At 45.5% G+C, this 22,667-nt stretch overlaps 1 protein-coding gene across 1 annotated transcript in view; it reads right to left on the reverse strand.

The window, feature by feature from the left end:
• LOC144768499 (arf-GAP with SH3 domain, ANK repeat and PH domain-containing protein 1-like) overlaps window positions 1-22,667 on the reverse strand; it is a 1,182,076-nt gene that overhangs the window by 141,706 nt on the left and 1,017,703 nt on the right. Inside the window, exon 25 of the mRNA XM_078652209.1 lies at window positions 18,857-18,917. Coding sequence (XP_078508335.1) covers window positions 18,857-18,917 — 61 coding nt within the window. The remainder of the gene's footprint in view (window positions 1-18,856; window positions 18,918-22,667) is intronic.

Consider the following 22,667-nt stretch of genomic DNA (forward strand, 5'->3'; position numbering starts at 1 on the left):
GCCCTATCTCACTCCTTCCATTCCCGGCCAAAGTCATCGAGAAAGCGGTCAACAACCAGCTCGCCGCATTCCTTGAAACCAACAAATCCCTCGACTCCTCACAGTCCGGCTTCCGAGCCAAGCACAGCACCGAAACCGCCCTCATCGCAGCAACAGACGACATTCGAACTCTACTGGACAATGGAGACACAGTCGCCCTCATCCTCCTCGACCTCTCCGCAGCCTTCGACACAGTCTGCCATAGCACCCTTCTACAGCGCCTCAAAAACATCGGAATCCAAGGAAAAGCACTGGAATGGATCACCTCGTTCCTCTCCGGAAGAACCCAGAGAGTCCACCTTCCACCATTCAAGTCAGAGGCCACTGAAGTCATCTGCGGCGTACCTCAAGGGTCCTCACTCAGTCCCACCCTCTTCAACGTTTACATGAGCCCCCTCGCGGCCATCGCACGCCAACATAACCTCAACATCATCTCCTACGCCGACGACACTCAACTGATCCTATCACTCACCAGAGACCCTAACACGGCCAAAACCAACCTACACGAAGGAATGAAAGAAGTAGCCGAATGGATGAAGCACAGCCGTCTGAAACTGAACTCAGACAAAACTGAAGTCCTCATCTTAGGTACCTCCCCCTCCGCCTGGGATGACTCTTGGTGGCCAGAGGCCCTTGGAAAAGCACCCATCCCGACGGACCACGCACGGAACCTGGGCGTCATCCTGGATTCCTCACTCTCGATGAACAGACAAGTCAACGACGTTTCTTCATCTTGCTTCAACATTCTTCGCATGCTCAAAAAAACATTTCGCTGGATCCCTACCGAAACTAGAAAAACAGTCACCCACGCTCTGGTCACGAGCCGACTGGACTACGGAAACACCCTCTACGCCGGCACCACCGCAAAACTCCAGAAAAAACTACAACGCATCCAGAACGCCTCAGCCAGGCTCATATTAGACATCCCGCGTAAAGAACACATCTCTGATCACCTGAAAAACCTCCACTGGCTCCCCGTCAACAAGAGGATCACTTTCCGGCTCCTAACCCACGCACACAAAGCACTCTACGAAATCGGACCCGAATGCCTCAACACACGACTATCCTTCTACACCCCCTCCCGCCAGCTACGATCCTCCAACCAAGCCCTTGCCACTGTACCTCGCATCAACAAAACCACCATGGGAGGTAGATCCTTCTCCTACCTAGCAGCTAAAACTTGGAACTCACTTCCCACCCACCTTCGCCTTACTCAGAACCACCTAGCATTCAGAAAGCAACTCAAAACGTGGATATTCGACAAGTAACTCCCCACCCTTCTACAAGCGCCTTGAGACCCTCTGGGTATGTAGCGCGCTATATAAATCATTTGACTTGACTTGACTTGACTAACCCAACAACGAGGATCTGACCTGGGCCATCCCAGTGGCCAATGCACAGCCAGTATGAGCATGGACACCATTAGTTGTGCAACTGAACACCCTCACACTGAATTACTCGCTTAGGGCGTGTAATGGGAGTTTCAACAATGACAGTCCAGCAAATTTCCCCTATAACAGGTTGGGTTCCCCTTCAATCCTAGATTACGTTATGGTGAATACTAAATCTTGGCATCGGTTAGCCAACTTTAAGATTTCTCCCAGATTTGATAGTGGCCATAATGCTTTAATATTCCGGAGAAGCCCTTAAGGACCAACCGTTGAAAACAGCAGGGCCAATTCTCACTAGATGCAGGAGTAGAGTAAGATGGGTGTGAAAGCGGTCAATAACACAAAGGACGCTTAAGAAGAATAACTTTGAACGTTTATTAAATGCGTGGTTACCCTGACGACCTCAGCCACAGCCGGTCACAGCCGCCAGCCCGAACTCTCGCCCCCGGCGCTCGCCTTGGAACGCGGGTCGCGGTGACATTCTAAGTGATGTCACCACGAGCCGCTCCAATACATGCGGAGCCGCCGGGGGGAATTATAGGTGGGAGATACCACACATCCCCCTCCCCTGCGGAAAGAAGCATGAGGGTTACAAAAGAACAAAAACATTACAGAGCATCACATCATAACATAATGATCAAAATATCTAGGGGGCCTGGTCACTCTCCTGCTAGACCTACCACCTGGGTGGGGGACCAGCGACTGCTTCTTGGTGCTAGAACCTCTGCTCTCCCTCACATCACTTTCCCCCTCCCTTCCACTATTCAAGTCATGCCCTGGTGGGTGAAATCTCACTACTCTTCCCAGGTTCCAGATTTTCCCCTCTTGGGTCTTAATAGCGTTCTTGAACAGTTTGGTGATCTTGGTGGGACTACTGTATCCTGACCAACTTGCTCTGCCAGTAGGGGTTCTGATCTTGATACTATCCCCTACTTTGAACCCGGCCTCCCGTGTAGATTTGAGTCGGTCATATCTTTCTTTCCTTTCCATCATGGCTCCCTCTTGTTTCTCCAGGCTTTTCGCTTCTTTGGAGTGATCCGACCATCCCTTGTGCCACTCCATCCATCCTGGGGATAGCTTAGTGTTGGGTACTCTTGCCCGGAGCTGCTCGAAAGGGGTGACCCCCGTTGTTTGATGCGGGGTGAACCTGTATGCTTCTACGCGCCTCCACATTTCTTCCTTCCAGTTTAAGCCACTGGCCTTGGCTAGTTGGATGCTTTCCTTGAGGGTTTTATTAAAACGTTCGATCATGCCGTTGGTCTCAGGGTGATACAGGGCGCACCGTTTGTGTGTGATACCTCTCCCTTCCAGGAAGTCTTCCATCTCTTTGGAACATAATTGCACTCCATTGTCTGTAAGCAGGCTGCTGGGTAGCCCTTCCCTGACAAACAACTCTTGCATGAACTCGATGACGACCTTAGTTGTGACTTCACTCACTAATCTCACCTCCGGCCACCTGGAATACATGTCCATGAGCACCAGAATATACGGTGTGCGCACTTCTCCCGTCAATGGACCCACAATGTCCAATGCCAATTCCTCCCATGGACCTGACGGTGGTGGCCTGCACACCATTGGAGGTGTATGTTGTTTCAAGATTTTGTCACTGTTGCTGCACGGAATGCAGTCCCTAATTTTCCTTTCAATAGCAAGGTCCATGCTTGGCCATCAGTAATTCTCTCTCAGCCTTTGCTTTGTCTTGGTGATGCCCATGTGGCCTTCGTGAGCTATCTCCACTAGGTTCTCTCTCACCGTCGCAGGTGGTACTAGTCTAGTTCCCCTGAACAGGCATTCATCTACTATGGAAAGCTCGTCTTTGACAACCCAGTATGGCCGTAGGGTCTCCTCCCTTTTATCTTCATGTTTCCACCTCCCTTTTATTCTTTTACACACCTCCTCCAAGATTTCGTCTTCCTTCATTGCATTTTTCCATGTTTCTTCTCCCAGAGCCCTCTGGATTGCGCAGACATTTTCCATCTGATTTTCATCCACTTCATCCTCCACCCTGTCCTGCGTCTCCTTTGCTTCCTCTTTTTTCACGAGTCTCGACAGACAGTCTGCTGCAAAATTGCGCGTTCCCGGAACATACTCAACACAGAAGGTGTACTCCTGCAGGCTGACCACCCACCGCCTGATCCTGCTGGAGATGGCATCCAGGCCCTTCTTGCTGAAGACTTCTACCAACGGCTTGTGGTCAGTACGCAACGTGAACTGTGTGCCCCACAGGAAGTCTTTGAATTTTCCCAACGCCCAGGATACTGCCAGAGCCTCTTTTTCTATTACAGAGTAGTTGTTTTCAGACTTCTGGAGTGCTCTAGAGGCGAATGCTATCGTTTCCTCCCCGTCTTTGCCTACTTGAGTGAGGACTGCTCCCAGCCCTTTTGCGCTTGCATCAGTGGTGACCACTGTTGCCCGGTTGGGTATGTAGGACTTTAGGCTGGGGGCTTCTGCTAGTGCCCTCCCTACATCTTCAAACTCCTTCTGACACTCCTGACTCCAGTTGAACTCCGTCTCCTTCTTCAAGAGCAGCCTGATGGCGTACGTCCTTCCTGCAAGGTTTCGTATATATTTCCCGTAGAATTCTAACATCCCCATAAATTACTTGATTTCGTCTTTGCTTGAGGGGGGCATCAAACTTACTATGGTGTTCTGGAGCTCGGCCTTGCGGCAGATTCCTTCGGCTGTCACCTTGTGACCCAAAAAGTCTAATTCTGCACAGCCAAAGACACACTTTTCTTTTTTCACCGTTAGTCCTTGCGACCTGAACCTTCCCAGCACGCGTCTCAGCCTCTCGTCATGCTCTTCATGGTCTTTTGCAAATATCAGCACGTCGTCCTGATAACACACGACGCCTGGGATGCCTTTCAAGATGTTCCCCATGAGCCTCTGAAACACGGCGGCCGCCGAGACTAATCCAAAGGGCATCCTTTTGAACTTGTACGCGCCCATGGGTGTCACAAACGCTGTGAGCTCTTGCGACTCTTCGTGCAGTTTGATCTGAAAGTAAGCCGAGGTGAGGTCGAGGGTGGAGAACACTTTTGCCCCCTCTAGCATGCTCATCATCTGGGTGATGTTCGGTAGGGGAAATCGATCGACCACGACCTCTCTGTTCAGCGCTCTCAGGTCGATGCAGAGCCGAACTGACCCATCCTTTTTCTTTGCGGCCACGATGGGTGCCAACCATTCCGTCGCTTCCACCGGTTCGATAACTCCTGCCTTGCACAATTTCTCCAGTTCAGACTTCACCTCCTCCTGGATGGCGATTGGAAGCTTCCTGACCTTGGCTACGACTGGCCTAGCGTTCTCCTTCAACCTTATTTTGTGACAGTAGTTTTTTAGGCATCCTAGCTCTTCACTGAATACTTCTTTGAATTCAGACACTACATCTTCCTTTTGTTCCTGTATCTCCTGTATCAAGATCTGGGGAATACTATTCGGATTGAGATAGACCCCCAACTCCTTCTGTGCTTGCCATCCCAAAATGTTATCTCCGACTGTAGACACATACACCTTGGACACTGTTGACCTGTTCCTGTACTCTATCTTGCCCCAAAAGTACCCTTTCATTGAAATGGGGCGGCCTGCATACCCTCCAGGTCTCACATCCATTTTCCTCAAAATTATCTTCCCCTTGGACACACAGGCAAATTCTCTAGCATTAATAATTGTTATTCTAGAGCAGGAATCAAACAATGCCTCTAACTCAGTGTTTCCCACTCTTATGGTGTTTTTGGGGCTGCTGACTTGACTCTCATCGACCTGCACCACAATTTCTTCACAGATGGTGTCATTACAGCTTTTGACCTGACTTTTGTTAACTTACACCACAATTTCATCGCAGACTACGTTAGTCCTGTCTCTACTCTGTCTGCTGAACCCTTGTCCACTCTTGCAACACTGCTTGAAGTGACCTCTCTTTCCACACTTGTTACATGTGAATCTGAGGGCAGGACACTCTTTGTCATTGGCTAGATGCCCCTGCTTGCCACACCTGTAGCAGGTGCCCTTGAATGATCCTCCCACTCTGTTTTCCTTCTGCTCTCTACCTGTTACCTTTTGTCCTTTGATCACAGACACGGCCTCGCATTCGGTCACCACTTCACTCACACTGGGCTTATCTTCGTTCCTTTTCTCCCCAGTGTCTTCCTTTATTTCCTTGACACACTGCAACATGTGCTCAACTTGTTTAGCTATAATTAAAACCTCTCTCAAGGGCGGATCATCCTTAAGCCATAGCTCCTCAGGTACGCGTTCCATCCTGCAAGCTAACACAAACTGATCCCTGATCCTTTCTTCACTCGCACCACCAAACTTGCATGTCGCAGCTAATTTCCTTAACTCAGAGACAAAATCTTCAATAGATTCCCCCTCCTTTTGGGGCAGATTTATGTTAACTGGCGCATCCCCAGGGATGCACCAGTTAACATGCGCCACAGTGCGCCACTGCTCCGCCACCCATGGTGCGCCGCATTTATGATGCGGCGCACCATGGTGCAAGGCAGTGAGGATGCGTGACGCATCTCTCGGCGTACGTGCGGCGCATTGCAGGAGTCATGTCGCAAGTGCGACATGACTCCTGCAATGCATAGGAGCCACCTATTCTATGCATGCTGCGTCACCCTTACGCCTGCTTCAAGCAAGCGTAGGGAATTGACGTAGAAAGTGACTGAGTGAAATCTCATAGATTTCACTCAGCCACTTTTAGGAGGCGTTCCTGCGCAGGAACGCCCCCCCCCCTGTGCAGGAACGCCTCCTTATGGCGCAGGGGTTTCCAACGTGACGCATCTCCTAGATGCGTCACGTTGTAAATAGGGCGCATTGTTTGCGCCGCCGTTGCGTCACATTACGTGACGCAATTGCGGCGCAAGGAGGCGCAAGAGCCTCATAAATCTGCCCCTTAGTGTTCTCTTCCCAAAATGGTACCTCTCCATTATGGTGCTAGTCTTAGGTAGGTTATGTAAATCTAATTTCTTAAGTCTCACTTCTAGCTCATTGAGGCCCCTCGCTTCCTGCGTCCCTAACTCTGGGAGGTGATCTAGAACTTCTTCTCCTTCTGCCCCTAGGTAGTATGCTAGTAACGCTACCTTCCTTTCTAGCCCAAGGTTTGGCCCACACACAGTGGCATAATTCAAAAACACTTTCTTCCACTTTTTCCATTGAATGCTCGGGTCACCTGGGTTAGTCAGGAAAAAGGGTGGGGGAGTCACACTCTGCATGGTATAGTGTACAGGGTGTTATAGCAATAACGAACCCCAACCCGTATGAGTAATGCTGGGCTACAATGGTGGGTAGGGAATGGGGTTGGGCACAGTGACAGGAGGCGCTGTAGCAACGAGAAGGTCAACCCACTGGGAAAACGCTATTAAGTTAAGTACAGGTGGAGCAAAGTGTTATACTCAACCCACTGGTATAATGGGGTACAAATACTCAATTACTCACACATTTTCTTTAGTTTGTCTCACAACAAGTAGGCACCATGGCGAGCACACCAATCCATGGGGGCGCAATACATACTATAAAGGATACTTTTTCTTAAAATAAACAAAATGATGCAGAGCATGCAGTGAAGGGCCCACAGTTACGATTTTATAGTTCCCTCGAATCGTCTTACAAAGCTAACACCCCACAGGCAGAATGTCAAGGGCCAGTGAGGAGGATTCCGCAATAATGCGCAAGTTCCAAAGTAATACACAGCCTGTGCTTCACGCAGTAATGGCGTCAGTGTCAATGTTACGTGAGGAAGTCTCAAAAGTTTCCCTTCTCCTTCACGTGGAACAACAGGGGAAAATGCGCTGCTACGCTGCCATACGCTTAGCCCAGTGCGTCGATATACAGTTAAGAACACTCAAGTTGGTCCTGGTGCGCTGACGACTTCCTGACGAAAGCAAAACGATCGCAAATGAAGGCGCGAGCCTGGCCTGAAGAAATCACGCCGTCCTGTCAATAACCCGCTTTCTCCTAGCTCTCTGAAGACATCACAGGCCGCACCTCCTACTTCCCTTCCTTGGCGCTGCACATGAGTAGGACGTGGATTATAACAGTCCGCTCACAACCGCTTCCGTGACTGCTTGACACACGCTCCTCACAGGCTCCTCTTGTGGGCGTAGGAACTGCGGGCCTCACGCTTTCATCTAAGGTGCAGCTTGCGCTTCGCTTCACAGATTGACAGGCGTCCACCACCACCTTCGCCTCACACGCTTAGACGACCCCGGTGACGGGTTCAGTTCTGCCAGTTTATTGCCCCTCGTTTCAAACACAACGCGCTGAGAACAGCTGATAGCTTACTTATGCTTAGGTGCAGACGTGCACTTTTCTTCCTTCCGGCCAGCAATCGTTTACTTCAAAGTCTTTGCCGCACTTCAAACTGCCACGGTTCCGTCAGTACTTCTCACTGTTGCGGCACACTATACTCTTCATACCGATAATGTCTGCATCCGGTGCGTTAAGATGTATTTTTCCCCGTCTGCTTTCTAAGTCCGTTTCTTCAAGCGTGTTGAAGTCGCAGGTGTGAACTCGTCCTCGTCGCCAGTGTGAAAGCGGCCAATAACACAAAGGACGCTTAAGAAGAATAACTTTGAACGTTTATTAAATGCGTGGTTACCCTGACGACCTCAGCCACAGCCGGTCACAGCCGTCAGCCCGAACTCTCGCCCCCGGCGCTCGCCTTGGAACGCGGGTCGCGGTGACATTCTAAGTGATGTCACCGCGAGCCGCTCCATTACATGCGGAGCCGCCGGGGGAAATTATAGGTGGGAGATACCACAATGGGGCATCCTTTGCGAATCCCAAGAGAGACTATCTTTACTCTATCAAACAATCTTGCCATATCTGGAGGTTACAATTCAAGTAGGCGAGTCCGAGATTCTGTCTGCACCCTCAGTAAAATAGCAGAAAATCATCAAGGATTAGTGACGGCTCTAGCAGACAGCTTTGTAAAAATAATACAAGTAAAGGCAGGCAGTGCTCCTAGACATCCTTGGTACAGTGCCAAATGCCGCAAAGCTAAGACAAACCTGGTGACATCAATCAAAAGTAATGATAAACTGGCGATAAAGGGCTACAGGATACTATATAAACTCGAAATCAAACAAGTAAAAATGGAGTGAAATTTAGAAAAGTGGGACAGTCCGAGAGATGCCCTAAACAGGAGGGACATGAGGACCTTTCGGAAACTAATAAGCTCAGACACAATGGAGGATAAACACGCCTTTGAACCAAACTTGGGCGCTGAGGTCTGGAGGGCACACTTTCAGTCACTCTACTCCAGGGAAGAGGGTGCCCTTGAGCAAGCTGAAATCTTCACTTCTCTCCCACATCTAGTCAGTTCAAAAACTCCGGCAATTTCTCTAAAAGAGGTTACAGCCGCAATTGCCCGAGTAATACATGCTAAGGCCCCGGGGCTCGATAAGATCCCTGGAGACCTTTACCGAAATGAACCTAGTGTCTGGGCTCCTAATCTCTGGAGCATATTTAACGCTATACTACAGGGAATGGAGATCCCCATCACATGGCTAGGGGCTGAAATTATCCCTATTTACAAGAAGGGCTCACCCCTCCTTCCTGCAAATTATCGGCCCATTAGCCTCATCGATGTTGCACAAAAAATCTTCGCCCGAGTGCTTCTGGACCTTTTGCAGAATTAGATGGAGGAGTTTTCTATTCTTACCCCCTATCAGGCCGGTTTTTGTACTAAAACATCCACAATTGATCAAGTTTTCAGGTTGCAACTATTGCACTGGAAAACAGTAATCTTGGAGGGTGGCAGTCTCTATATGATTTTTGTGGACCTGAAATCGGCATTTGATTTAGTACCCAGAGAAAAACTATGGGCTATTCTACTTGAGTTAGGAGTGCCACCCTATTTATGTGAGATTCTGAAAAGACTGCATGTGAACAACTATGCCCAATTTAGATTTGGAAAAAATGGAGAACTCACTGATCGCATACCCATAGAGAGAGGTGTGAGACAGGGGTGTGTTTTAGCCCCTACCCTTTTTTGTCTCTTTATAAATGGCCTAGTTGAAGCTTTGGCAGCCGGAGGGGATCTAGATGCACCAACACTAGCGGGCCGCAAGGTATCTGCCAGATGATACCCTCCTGCTGTCAAAATCTCCGATGGGTATTTTAAGGGTACTGGATATTTTTTACCTATTTTGTAAGAACAGGGGCCTGGAAATAAATACCCAGAAAACTAAATATATGGGGGCAGATTTATGTCGGCCTTGCGCCACGTTTACACCGCCGTTGCGTCACGCAACGGCGCGGAAACGTGGGGCATCCCTGCGACTTATTTACAACGTGACGCATCTAGGCAGATGCGTCAAGTTGTAAAGCCCTGCGCCACATGAAACCTGCGTCAGGTTTCATGTGGGCGTTCTGTCGCAGGGTGGGCGTTCCCTCGTAGGAAAGCCCTGTAAAACTGACGCAGTGAAATCTACAAGATTTTACGGAGTCAGTTTTACGACGCTGCTGCCTCAAATCCTTAGGCCTGCTTGAAGCAGGCGTAAGGAGTGACGCATCACGTTATGTATGGGTGGCCTCTGTACATTGCAAGAGTTGCGTCGCACTTGCGACACTACTCCAGCAATGCGCCACCCGTACACCACAAGATGCGTCACGCATCTGCCCTTCCTTGCACCGTGGTGCGCCGCATTGTAAATGGGGCGCATCTGTGGTGCCGGAAGGAGGGAATTGCGTGAGGAATCAGTTCTGGCGCATCCCTGCTGATTTGCAGAGATGCGCCAGAACTCATAAATATGCCCCATGGTGTTCAATGCAGGCCACTCAAAGCGTCCCAACCCACAACTATCCGGAGAATCTTTAGAGAAAGTCACTGTCTGTGACTATTTGGGCCTAACCCTCAACAAGAACATGGAGTGGGGTGAACAAACCAGGAAGGTTTGTCTAAAGCTGACGCAAACGTCAGGGGGCCAAGCAAAACAGCAAAGGAAGTGTCTATGTAAGATGTTGGGGCCGGTGCTGGAAATTTATAAGGCGCAAGCTAGAGGGGCTGCTTTGTACGGAGCCGAATTATGGGGCCATAGGCCAACCGACCAACTTGCAAGGATTGAAAATTATTTCCTTAGACAGTTGGTGGGCCTTCCTAAAAGCACTCCTTTAACCCCGCTCTGAATGGACTTGGGCGTAAGACCAATGGCACAGGAGGTAGCGCTCAGACCCCTTCTTTACTGGTGCCGATTATGGAGCACCCCAGAGCTATCCACTTATAAGGAGGAATTGAGGGAGTGGCCAATCACAGGGGGGCAAGCAAAATCACCTGGCTCACCCACATTAAGAATTCCTTTGTAGCCATTGGAATGTAAGACATATGGAATAGCCCAGAAGAAAGTTTTTGGGTTACACCAAGAAAAGTCCTGATAAAAAACTTTAAGGACTATCACCTAAATTTACTCCAGAGGGGCCATACTACATCTTTCCTAGATGTAAAATTCTCATACCTCCTAGAACCTAGCATCGACAATATACATCCCCTTCTAGCCAAAAAACTCTACATGCAGTTTAGGCATGGCGTACTCCCCTTACATGCTGTCACCCATAAGTGGAGGGTAGCCAGACGAAAGTTTGCCCATCTGGCAAAAACTGTACAGAGACTGGCTTGCATGTGTTGATTTTTTTGCCCTACCTACAAGGCAATAAGGGCTCGTTAGCTAAGACAGCTTTGCAGGAACCTTGGGACCTCCCACTGCCTATAGGCCTATAGAATTCTGAAATACGACACTAGCATGCCAATGGTTTACTCTGTGTCCCGTTATCTTTTTTCAATGTGGTGTGCTCGGCGTGCAGTTCTAAAGAAAGTACAAGCTTAAACTGCCCATTCCCCGTACTTTCCAAAGACCCCGGACACCTCATTTCATTTACTTCCACCTCTTAATTTATTTGACTTTGTTTTTATGATAAGATACTTATTGCCTAGCAAACTTTTTAATCTTTTACCTTTCTAACTTTTTTCAACTGTTTTTATATTCATGTGTATACAAACATTTCTAAATTGATAAATTGCAATGAATTTGAAAATCTTTTATATGTGCTTTTATGGTCTTGTGAGGCCGAAATAAAGTATCTTTTGACTTGACTGGCATATGCGAGCAGATGGAGGCAGAACGCCGAAACACGTCCTCGCACGCAAATAAATCATTGAAGTAACCCCGTGAGTGCAGTAGGCGCCAAATTGGACATTTGGAGCAGTGATTGAATAGCGCCAAGCACCACCGCATGGGCACCCAAGGCACCAGCATCGATGGTATCGCCGGACATACAGACCGGAGGGGATTTGGATATCTACCGCCCCCTGCGCCATGTGCCACGGAGCCCTAGGTCTGACGGAGGGGTCTCTCAATCAGAGTCATCATACAACAACGAGTGAGGTACCTGGGAACATTTGGCAGCGACGAAGGGAGGTACACAAGTTATGAACTGTGCACTATGGGAAGGCTTATTATCAAGTATCGGGACTTTGAAATCCATCATTATTCCCGTTGCACCTGTAAAAACCTGGCTCCCCGTCAACAAGAGGATAACCTTCAAGCTCCTCACCCACGCACACAAGGCACTCCACAACACTGGACCAGTGTACCTCAACAGACGACTCAGCTTCCACACCCCCACCCGCCAGCTTAGCTCCGCCGACCTCGTCCTCGCCACAGTCCCCCGCATCTGAGGAGCGACCTCGGGTGGCAGATCTTTCTCCCACCTCGCCGCCAAGACCTGGAACACCCTCCCCATCCCCCTACGGCAGACCTAAGACCTGCTGACCTTCCGAATACTCCTCAAGACCTGACTCTTTGAGCAGTAGCAGCTTCCCCCTACCCCCTCCCCAGTGCCTTGAGACCCTCACGGGTAAGTAGTGCACCTTACAAATGCTTTTATTAATTGATTGATTGATTGATCTCCAAGCAGGGATCCCCGGGGAAGGGGGAGTGGCTCCCTTGGACAAGGGGCACGTTCGCGGCGTTCTGCGTGACAAATAACTCTGCTATGCTATGCGGCGTTCCGCAAGCAGTTGAGTGCATTAGTAGTAATTTTTAGTGCTGGGTCGTTGTCCCGAATTGGAAAATCATCACAAACAGCTCTATGTGCAGTGCAAGAAGGCGCTGCTTTTTTTCAGCTGCTCGGGTAGATTTTCTTACCGAGCGGCAGCTTTCTCAACGTGAACAGAAGGTTTCTCAAAGCAAGCGGTACTAGCATACGCAACCACCTGCATTGAGAAATCCGACCACTCGCATTGAGAAATCTCGCTCGCACTAGCCAGCCTGATGTTGAAGAGCGAGAGCGAGGAAAAAAACTCTGCACCACGGAACGTGGAGTGCGGAAACCTCTGCAAACTCCGCAAGCGGAGCAGAGTTCACCGCCCAAGTTTACTTTTGCTCCCCCAACTTTTTTGGGGAATATTCAGTCTTTCTGTCCGCGTAGGGGACAGATGAGGGCAATAGCCCCTGATCTGCCCCCAGGGGCAGAAAGCCCACTAGACAACAGTTTTTTTTTTAAAGAATAGGGATGGGGCTGCCACAATGGGCATGGCCATGCCCTCACCCCACATAAATGGAGACGGAAGTCTCTTGCCCCTCCCCAGCCCCAGAGGGCAGAGAGCCAACTAGACACCAGGGATTATTTCTATTTCTTAGTGTATGGGTGGGGGCTGCCCACAATTGGAATGCCAATAACCCCACCCCCAAAACAACGGGTGCAGTCTTTCTGCCCCCCCAGGGGCACATAGGGGCAATAGCCCCTGATCTACCCCCCGGGGGCATGCCTTTGCCGCCACTGCACCCCTCATAAAAATGGGCACAGTCTTTCTGCCTCCTAGGGGGTAGATATGGGCTAGAGCCCCAATCTGCCCCCCCGGGGGGGGGGGGGGAAGAAAGCCCACTAGACACCAGGGACTATTTTACACCAACAAAACAAAACCGAGCACAGTTTTTCTTCCACCCCTGGGGGGCAGATGGTGGTTATTACAGCCTATTCCACCCCCCCTCCCGGTGGGAGCAGGAAGCCGACTAGGCACCAGGGATATATTTTGGGGCATGTCAGGGAGGGGTCCCATAGTCAAGGGTCACTCTCCTTTTTTTCAGGTACACACTTTAGCTGTTTCTGGCCCCATGGGCGGCAGATCAGCTATATTTTAGGCCCATATGCCCCCAAGGGGAGCAGAAAACCACTAGAAACCAAGGAGAGAGAGAGATAGAGAGAGAGAGAGAGAGAACTGCAGTTCAGCTGACGGTCTGCATGTACTGGTGTTTGGCTGGCTTGTGTGTGTACTGCAATTTTGCTGGTGGTGTGCGCGAACTGGCACTTTATTGGCAGTGTGTATGGACTGGCGCTTGGCTGGTGTTGTGCATTGGATGGTGCTTGGCTGGCGGTGTGCATTGGATGGTGCTTGGCTGGCAGTGTCCATTAGATGGTGCTTGGCTGGCGGTGTGCATGGATGATGGTGCACGTGGACTGTTTGGCTGGTGGTGTGGATTTCGTGGATCCCCCAACATTTTCTTACCCAGAATCTTCTACAAACCACCTAAAACTAGGCTAAACTTTTCTGTATGGGAAAGCTGGGGCATTATGGGGCCGGCACAATTTTTCTACCACCCAGCATTGGTCTCCTGATAAAAATGCTAACTCACTTGTGTGGATTGGCCAAGTGCCAGCAACAGGGAAGGGCCCCAACTGTATTGTGGAGACATCACAATTATAGATCACAGAACAACCTGGTTTTGCAAGGGGTAACCTGGGTTTGTGGTGCCGGGCTTAGCGGCCATCTAAGGAAATCTACCAAACCCAGACATTTCTGAAAAATAGACAGTTGGGGGAGTCCAAGGATGTGTGACTTGCATGGATCGCCCAACAAGAGCCAGTAACAGGTACGGGGCAAAAATGTTTAGAGGGATATCACAGCGAACTGATAAGCACTATTTTTTTATATGTTTTTAGGCTGACTCTGCTTTGGGCACCTAGATAAGTGAGGTATTATATTACTCAGGAGATCGAGTGGAACGCTAGGTGGTAGGAAATTTGTTCCGGTGTGGTGATCCTACAGAGAAATGGGAGAAAATGTTTATTTTCTTTTAGCTAAATATGAAGTTTGCAGGCTGATTCTGGGTAAGTAAACATTGAGGGATCCATGCAAGCCACACCTGACTGGACTCCTCCACGTGTCTAGTTTTCAGAACTGTCTGGGTTTGGTAGGTTTTCCTAGGGGTCTCCAACCTTTTCTGTAACTAGTGCTACTTACGTTCAATGAAAGTGATCCTGAGCTACTAATCTTATTAGTGTTGTAATAGGGGCCACGTAAAATAAGATTACTGTACTGGCCACCCTCATGCAAGATAACCCACAATGATCACCGTGAATCATGCAGAGTTGCTAGCACTAATGTTAAAACGTGTTTTCGATTTGGAATTCCTCTATATGGGTATTACTGAGCAATAATAATTGCGTATAATAGAGGAAATGGTTCACTAAAAAAACACATTGTCCATATTTAATTACTTTATGGTATTTTTTAAACACATTTAAAGATGGCACCCGTATTTCACTGGCGATCACATGACCGATAGTCCACTTTCTATGTTAATTTCACTTGTTTAAAGTTACTCGATTAACTCAAGATACACTCGAGAAACTCTTCACAACACTGCTGATAAACGCGATAGACTGAACACGAGGTAAACGCTTACAGGGAATGAGGCTTGCTATGATTGTTTAGAAGTGTCGAATAACAATTTGGGTACGAAGAAGACGTGATCACACTAGCACTATTGTATCAACTTGCTTAACCTTGTTTCCCAGAATAGGAATTAAACGCACGATACTAGCGTACTTATTACAATGTGTCACCGCAGTAAACACGGTTGGACACGCTGATGTAACTGATGTGAAATGTAATCTTTATAAAACTCACCTCATGAGTACGACGACATTGTATTTATCGCGGTTAACTATAGCTCGACATGATGATTTATAAATCAGACACGGCCACAATACGATCGTTTATTTGACGATTGCGCTAACGTTTTAGTTCAATAGAGGTTTTCAATAGATAACTTCATTGACAATAGCAAGCAACCCAGATAACAGGTTTTCTGTTCACTGTTTCATAAGGTCAATACATGCATGTAGATAATGTTGATGACAATTAAATGTACCATTCTGTTTTTTCAAACATGCTAAATACACCGTGATGTATCTGTTTATATAAAGCCTTGATACTTTTATAATTTAATGCAAACCAATAAATGTATGCACAAGGAGTGGAACCTCATTTAGTTCTTTACTTTTTTGTTACACTTAGATTCCCCTGAAGAAGTGCACAATAGTGCACAAAATGCATTGAGAACATGATCTGATATCAGTCTGTAATACGTTGATTTAAAATAATGTTGGATACAAGAACAACGCAAATTGAATAAGCTTATGAATTGACGAACTAAATAAACACATCATTCAAAGACAAACTGCATGGTGCAATATTTGAAGAAATATTGACTAAACTGAATATATCGCTTTTTGCGATTTCAACTGTTGTGCTCAGAGGGTCGACCTCTATGTTTTGAGAATGCTTTCATAGTTCTATGGTCCTATATTCACAGCTAGGTACATTGCAAAAAAAAGGGTATGTTTTCAGTGGACAAATGTGATGTGTCCACGTTGCTTTTTGGGCCGTTTCCTGTGGCAGCCACTTGGCCTACCCACACACGTGAGGTACCATTTTTATCGGGAGGCTTACGGGAACACAAATAAATAGTAGATCAAGTGCTATTACAAATTAACTTTCCATGCATTTCTGCCTTCCAAATGTAAGACAGAATGGTAAAAAGAAGTCATTTTGAAAAATGCCTTCTAATTCACATGCTAGTATGTGTACCCACAAATTCGGAGATGTGCAAATAACCACTGTTTATAAACTCCATATGTTGTTCCCATTTTAGAAATACATAGGTTTCCTTTTTATCTACTTTTCACTTTTTATATTTTACCAAATGAATTGCTGTATACCCAGTACACAATGAAAAACCATTGCAAGGCGCAGGTCAGTTATTGGCTCTGGGTATCTTGGATTGTTGGTGAACCTACAAGTCCTATATATCCCGCAACCAGAAGGGTCCAGCAGACATAACGGTATATTGCTTTCAAAACTCTGCCATACTTAGAAGTTACAGGTGAAAATGGAGGCACAAAAGGCTATTTTTTTCAACTCAATTTCAATATTTTTTTATTTCTACTGTTACTTTCTATAAGAAAACCTTGAAGGATCTACACAAATGACCTCTTGCTGAATTCTGAATTGTGTCTGCTTTTCAGAAATGTATATCTCTCTGGGATCTATTATAGCTTTCACACCCGTTTCTACCACTAGATGGAAGGAGGTTGAAAGCACAAAAAATAGGAAAAATAGTCTGTGCCCCAGTAAAATGCCAAAACTGTGTAGAAAATGTTGGTATTCTGACAAATGACTTTCTGTTCCTGAAAGCTGGGAAGATGGTGCTTTTAGCACCACAAATGCTTTGTTGATTCAATTTGTAGGGAAAAAAACAGACACTTTCTTCTGCAGCTTTTGTCTGCTTTTCAAAATGTAGCTGTATTTTGACTAATTTCTCTGTCCCCTCAATGGGAATCTACAAACCCTTGATGCCTTTAGAATCCTCAGGATGTTGGAAGGAAAGGACACAAATTTGGCGTGGATACCTTATGTAGACAAAAAGTTACTGGGGCTGAAGTGTGAACTACTTAAATAACCAAAAAAATGCTTCGCACGGGGGAGGCCGAGGATGAAGGGGTTACATTTTGAGCTTAGTATCATAATAAATCCTACAGATACACCATTTACCTATTGCTGTGCATCTTGCCTTGGATCCCATGGATAATGGCCTGCCCCTAGTTTGATGAATACATTTAGGGAACCTTCAACCTGGTTACGCTGCTTTCAACAACATTAGATCTCTGCTCAGAATTCCAGCAAATTGCATTTGAAGAGAGTTCTCAGCTCTTTTACCTCCTCAGAATAGGGATTCAGATGTTGTTGTATATGCTTGGAGTTAGCCTCTGCATCAGTAGTGTTCCAGAGAAGTGTACCGGCTGGTGGGGAAAGCAATAATGTGACCTACTGTCAGGACAGTATTTTAGTTTACTGGTCAGGCACAGAAGAGCACTTTAGGTGTTAAAGGAAGTTTTGAACATTTTGAAGGAGAGCGGTCCTACCATAAAGGGGTAAAATACAAATCAGGCATTAGTGGAGTAGATTACCAAGGCCACCACATTGACAGTGAGGGAATTAAACCAAAGGAAAGCTTTATTAAGGCTATCAAAGATGCTCTCATTTTTGCCAGCAAGGTGCACGTCTGCTCACTCTTAAAACTAGCAGAGTACCACCAGAAGGTTATAGCACACTTCGCAAACAAACAGAGGATGCAAGGTTAAAATGAGGAGATGTTTTTTGATGGGTGTTTCTAGCACTTTGATATGATGTGCCAAACGATTATAGTAACTGATGTGAGCAACACTATGGCCTTGGTGCCATGGTAAACTAATATTCACCTAATGATTGGCCAGACGAGAGATCCATGAAAGTGGTTCGGTGGTCGCAGAGGCATACACAGATTAGTAGTGAATCAGAAGGTGTAAGAAACGCATATTCCTATAAAAGGGTAGCTTTGTTCAATATCAGGAGAAATTCCAATTTCAAGGGTCTCAGGATGAGTCATAACGGTGCATTTGGACTAATTTTGACAACGTTTCAATCCATAGTTAATCAGAGGGTCGTACTCAGGACAGGTGATCGATATTTACCGAGATTACAGAGAATGGGTATGGGCTCCTCATACACGACCAGTTTTCAAAAAGGAGATTTTTCAAGCTTTATATTATTCACAAACAATTATATCTTAGTAGTAACTTGTATTGGGCCATTTTTTAAATATTAGAGGTGATTCCAATTGACAAGTAATTTGTATAAATGCCTAGGTAAGTGATATGCCAGTGCTCGCCACTGAAACTTAATTTTACTTCTGCTGCTCCACATAAAACTTGAACTGAAGATCACATTGAAAGCTTAAAAGTCACAACAAATTCATATTTATTCATTACATTCCTATACATCTTTTGCTCCGTCTTTAAGGTTCTTTAGAGCAGGCTGCCGAAAATGCTTGTGAGGTAAACACATTTCCCCAATTTAAGTAAACTTTTGAAAAGAAAAGCTTTTATTAATGCTAGCCGAAATGTTGACTGTTTGCTTGTTTTGACAATTTTGACTGATCATGTATTTCAAGTTTTAGACTGTAACAGTGATGGCACACATAGTGTCATAAACTACCCTAAAAAAAATGTGACATGAAAATGATTTAGAATTATGCCTTTCTTTTGCATTCTCTAATTAACTTATGCAAAAATGTAAAAACGGTGAAAATAGAAATAAATACCTTGGTCTTCGTTGAGAAGCATCAGTATAAAGGAACTTTGATGGGGAACATGAACCATACTCTGTGAAGCGAAGCAGAAAGCATTACAATATTATTTGCAAACTTGTAACATAAATAGAAATCTCAACATCTTCACGTGATAATTTAAGTACGATACACAAATGTTTGTAGCGCTTTTAAGTCTGAGCTAGAAGGTCCTTCAGTAGAGAAGAGGTGGAAGTAAAATGCATGAGGAAATTCTTCCAAGACAGCTTATTATCTGTAAACGTAACATGTTTAATGATTTAAGTCCACAAGATCACATTGCAACCTTACAGTCACAAGTAAACCACAAAACTGAAAGGTGTTGTTACTAAAAGCGAAACCAGGAATTATTCCTGAAAAAGCCAATTTTTCTGTCGGGCCAGAAAGCCACATGTGATGTAAATGAAGAGAGAAACTCAAAAGCGTAAGCGACAAAATAGGAAAGAACGTAAAGAGGACAATCAAAGTAGAAGGACATATTTAGATTAGCATTCAGCAACATCCTCCCTCTTTGTGCCCAAAAACAGATCATAAAGTCTGCCCTAGAATTCTTAATAACTTGCACGCTCTATGTCAGAATCAACCAGTCTTCAAACAGCGTAGATCAAAACACAGCTAGAAGGCCAATGTCCAGGTAGGAGCACATCTCCTCTATACCATCTCCTACACTGGGCGAGAAAGGGAGTGAGAACAGAGCTCAATCAATCAATCAAAGTTATGTTTATTTAGATCATAGTCTTTAAACAAGTGCAGAGAAATAATTTACAGGTTTAAAATATTCTACAGCAATACAGAAAAATAATTACAGGTTAAAATTTTCTACAACAATATTTATAAACGTTCACACAATAAATACGAAGCTTAAAAAAAGGTACCAATAAAATCATCACTTTCTTTGGGTGGTCCCACCCTTTAAAAATTATTATCACTTATAATCAACCTTTTTTCTTAGACAAGCTATACAATCCATTTATTTATAAAGTTTCTAAAAATGTTACTCATATATTTTTAGGAATCTTTGTACTACCTTTATATAATTCCCTAGAGCAATTGCAATTTCGACGGAAGGCATTTCCGTAAGGAGGTTGACCGCCTGTGTCCGCGTTCTTATATCATATTTTAAAAATATTGGACGAAGATATACTTTACGCTGTTCTAAAATAGTTTTACAATCTAACAGGATGTGCACTAAATCACCTTTTGTGCCCAGCCTACACTTGCAACACCCTTTGTGGTCCAACATAATTCTTTGTTTACAAACCACGGGTTAATCCCAATTCGCATTCTTAATATCTCCTGTCTAAACCAATGATTCAGTAAGATATCCAGATAAGGGAACCAGTTTTCCTTAGACCAAGAGTTCATCATATACTCTACAGATTTTTTCTTTGCCAGGTATTCCATGTCAGTTCTTCTAGACACTTCTTACCCGTGAAACTTCAAATCACTTTTAGTGCATTCTACTCATAGGGATTCTTGGCAGATGACCACCTTTATACACTCACAGGCCTGCACCATTTTCTTCCTACTCATTTTTGCCCGTTTTAGATTACTAGATTGCATCTCTTTTCTACACCATTGTGCTACTTTCTGGCCTTTTTCATTTTCCAGGCGTTTCTAGAATCTAATCACTGCTATTTGTGATTGGACCCCCCAGGCTGTTATTCCTAATTCAGTTGTTATTGCTTGGACCATTGCTGATGGGGGCAGGGACAAAAGGGTTTTCAGGCATTTTCCTTCCTCCAGGTCCCAGACTCCTTTACCGCTAAATAAAGGATTTCTGCGCCGTAGAGTACTTGTGGAAGTTTCATTGCACTGAATGCCTTTAGCAACGGTCGGTGAGACATATCCCCGAAATCACGGTTAAACATTTTTAGTCCAGAAATTGATGTATGGGCTTTCACTTTCTGAGCTTCCAGATGCCTTTGCCACTTTAGGGACTTATTAAACCACGTCCCTAGGTAGCGATATTCATTAACAGATTCCGGTTTGAGGTCACCTAAGAACCAATTAAACTTAATTACCTTTTTTCCAAAGCATAACATTTTTGTCTTGTCCAAGCTTACTGTAAAAAATTTCCTTGCACAATATTGACTAAAAAATTTAAACTTTCGTTGGAGGCCCAATTCAGTCTGGTCTAATATTACCAGGTCGTCCGCGTATAGAAGACAGGGCACCTTTTTCCCATCGATTCTTGGGCTTGCACTACCTTCAACTTCTAGACAGGCAGGTAAATCAGATAAAAATATAGAGAATAGCTGTGGGGCCAAGACGCAGCCCTGTCTCAGGCCATTGTCAATGGGTATTTTTGCGTCAATGACCCCTCAGTATCCTTAATTACTTGTGCCCAATTACCTCGGTGTAGTTCTTTTATTATAGCCAGCAGGTCTTTCGGTATGTTTTTATTTAAAAGGATTTCCCAAAGACAGTTCCGATCTACTGAATCAAATGCTGCTCAAAAGCCAATGAAACAACAGCAAAACTTACCACTTTATCTGTGACTTTAATATTATTGCTGGGAGATTGTCTGGCCCTGCCGCTCGGGTTAATTTCAGATTCCTTATTGTGCTTTCTACCTTCTGTTCGCTGAAGTCTAATTTAAATTCTTCTGTTATTGCCTGCCAATGCTGGGGCTCCATGACTCCTGGATGTTCTCGAGGTCCATACAGTTCCCTTAGATACTTCTCCCAGGCTGCCTCGCTAACGACACATTTCATTTCTCCTGCTGTGGGAATGGATGCTGCTTTTACCAGCTTCCAAAACTGTCTTAGATTTTATGCTTCAATTGATTCTAGCAGATTTACCCAGCATTTCTCTTTATACGACCTTTTTGCATCAGTAACCATCTTTTTTAACTAATTTTTCAGCTTAATAAGACAACTTTGCCTCTCTTGGTTTAACTTTTTTCTTAAGTTTCTTGATACTGTCCTTATCTCCCTTTTTTTAGTTTGGCAGTTGACGGAGAACCATTTCAGTCGGCTGACCGGGATTATTGTTCCCTTTCTTTTATCTTGTTTTAGTTCTATCTGGAGACACTGTACTACTTGGACTATTTTCTCCTCGTACCATTCCACATTTTTACTCCCTAATTCCCCCAGTTCAACCTTATACTGAAAGGACTTTAATTTTTCCAGATACTCCTCTGTCAGTCTTGTTGTCGCTCGCTTGCGGTAATTAACTTCTTGTGGGATCACTTTCTCTCTATGTTCCCTACTTCCCCCATATACATTCAATTGCAACGGGTTGTGGTCGCTGCCTTCACTTTGGGGTATCTTAAATTCCCAAACTAATGGGAAATTCCAGGCTGGCATAAAAACAATCAATTGGGCAATTTTGTGAGCCTATTTTAAAAGTCTTCTCTGCACGGCAGTCTGTTTTAAATCTGCCATTCAGGCAGAAGAGACCCTTCGAACCTAGATAGTTTACCAATTCTATGCCCTGTTTCGAGGATTCACAAACTGGAAATCTGGCATGCTTTATTCCATAGGCATCCAACAATTCCCTGTGCCAGAGATCAACCTTCTTTGGGTTCAGCTTATGGTTAAAATCCCCCAGAATGAGAAACACGTCTAAAGCATGCTTTTCTAATAAAGAGTCTATATCCTCTTTGAAATACCCCATCTCAATCCATACTCTGCCACATTATCCCAATGCATATATACATTTAGAACAGTTACATTTTCATATTTCTTGTCCTGGGTCAGGAGAACTAATCTACATGCCAATAACCATTTACTTTTCACTTTTAGCAAGGTTGCATTACTTTTGTCGATATGAGAGTCATAAT

Source organism: Lissotriton helveticus, chromosome 7 (genome assembly GCF_964261635.1).
Source record: "Lissotriton helveticus chromosome 7, aLisHel1.1, whole genome shotgun sequence".
NCBI classification, from domain to species: Eukaryota; Metazoa; Chordata; class Amphibia; order Caudata; family Salamandridae; genus Lissotriton; species Lissotriton helveticus.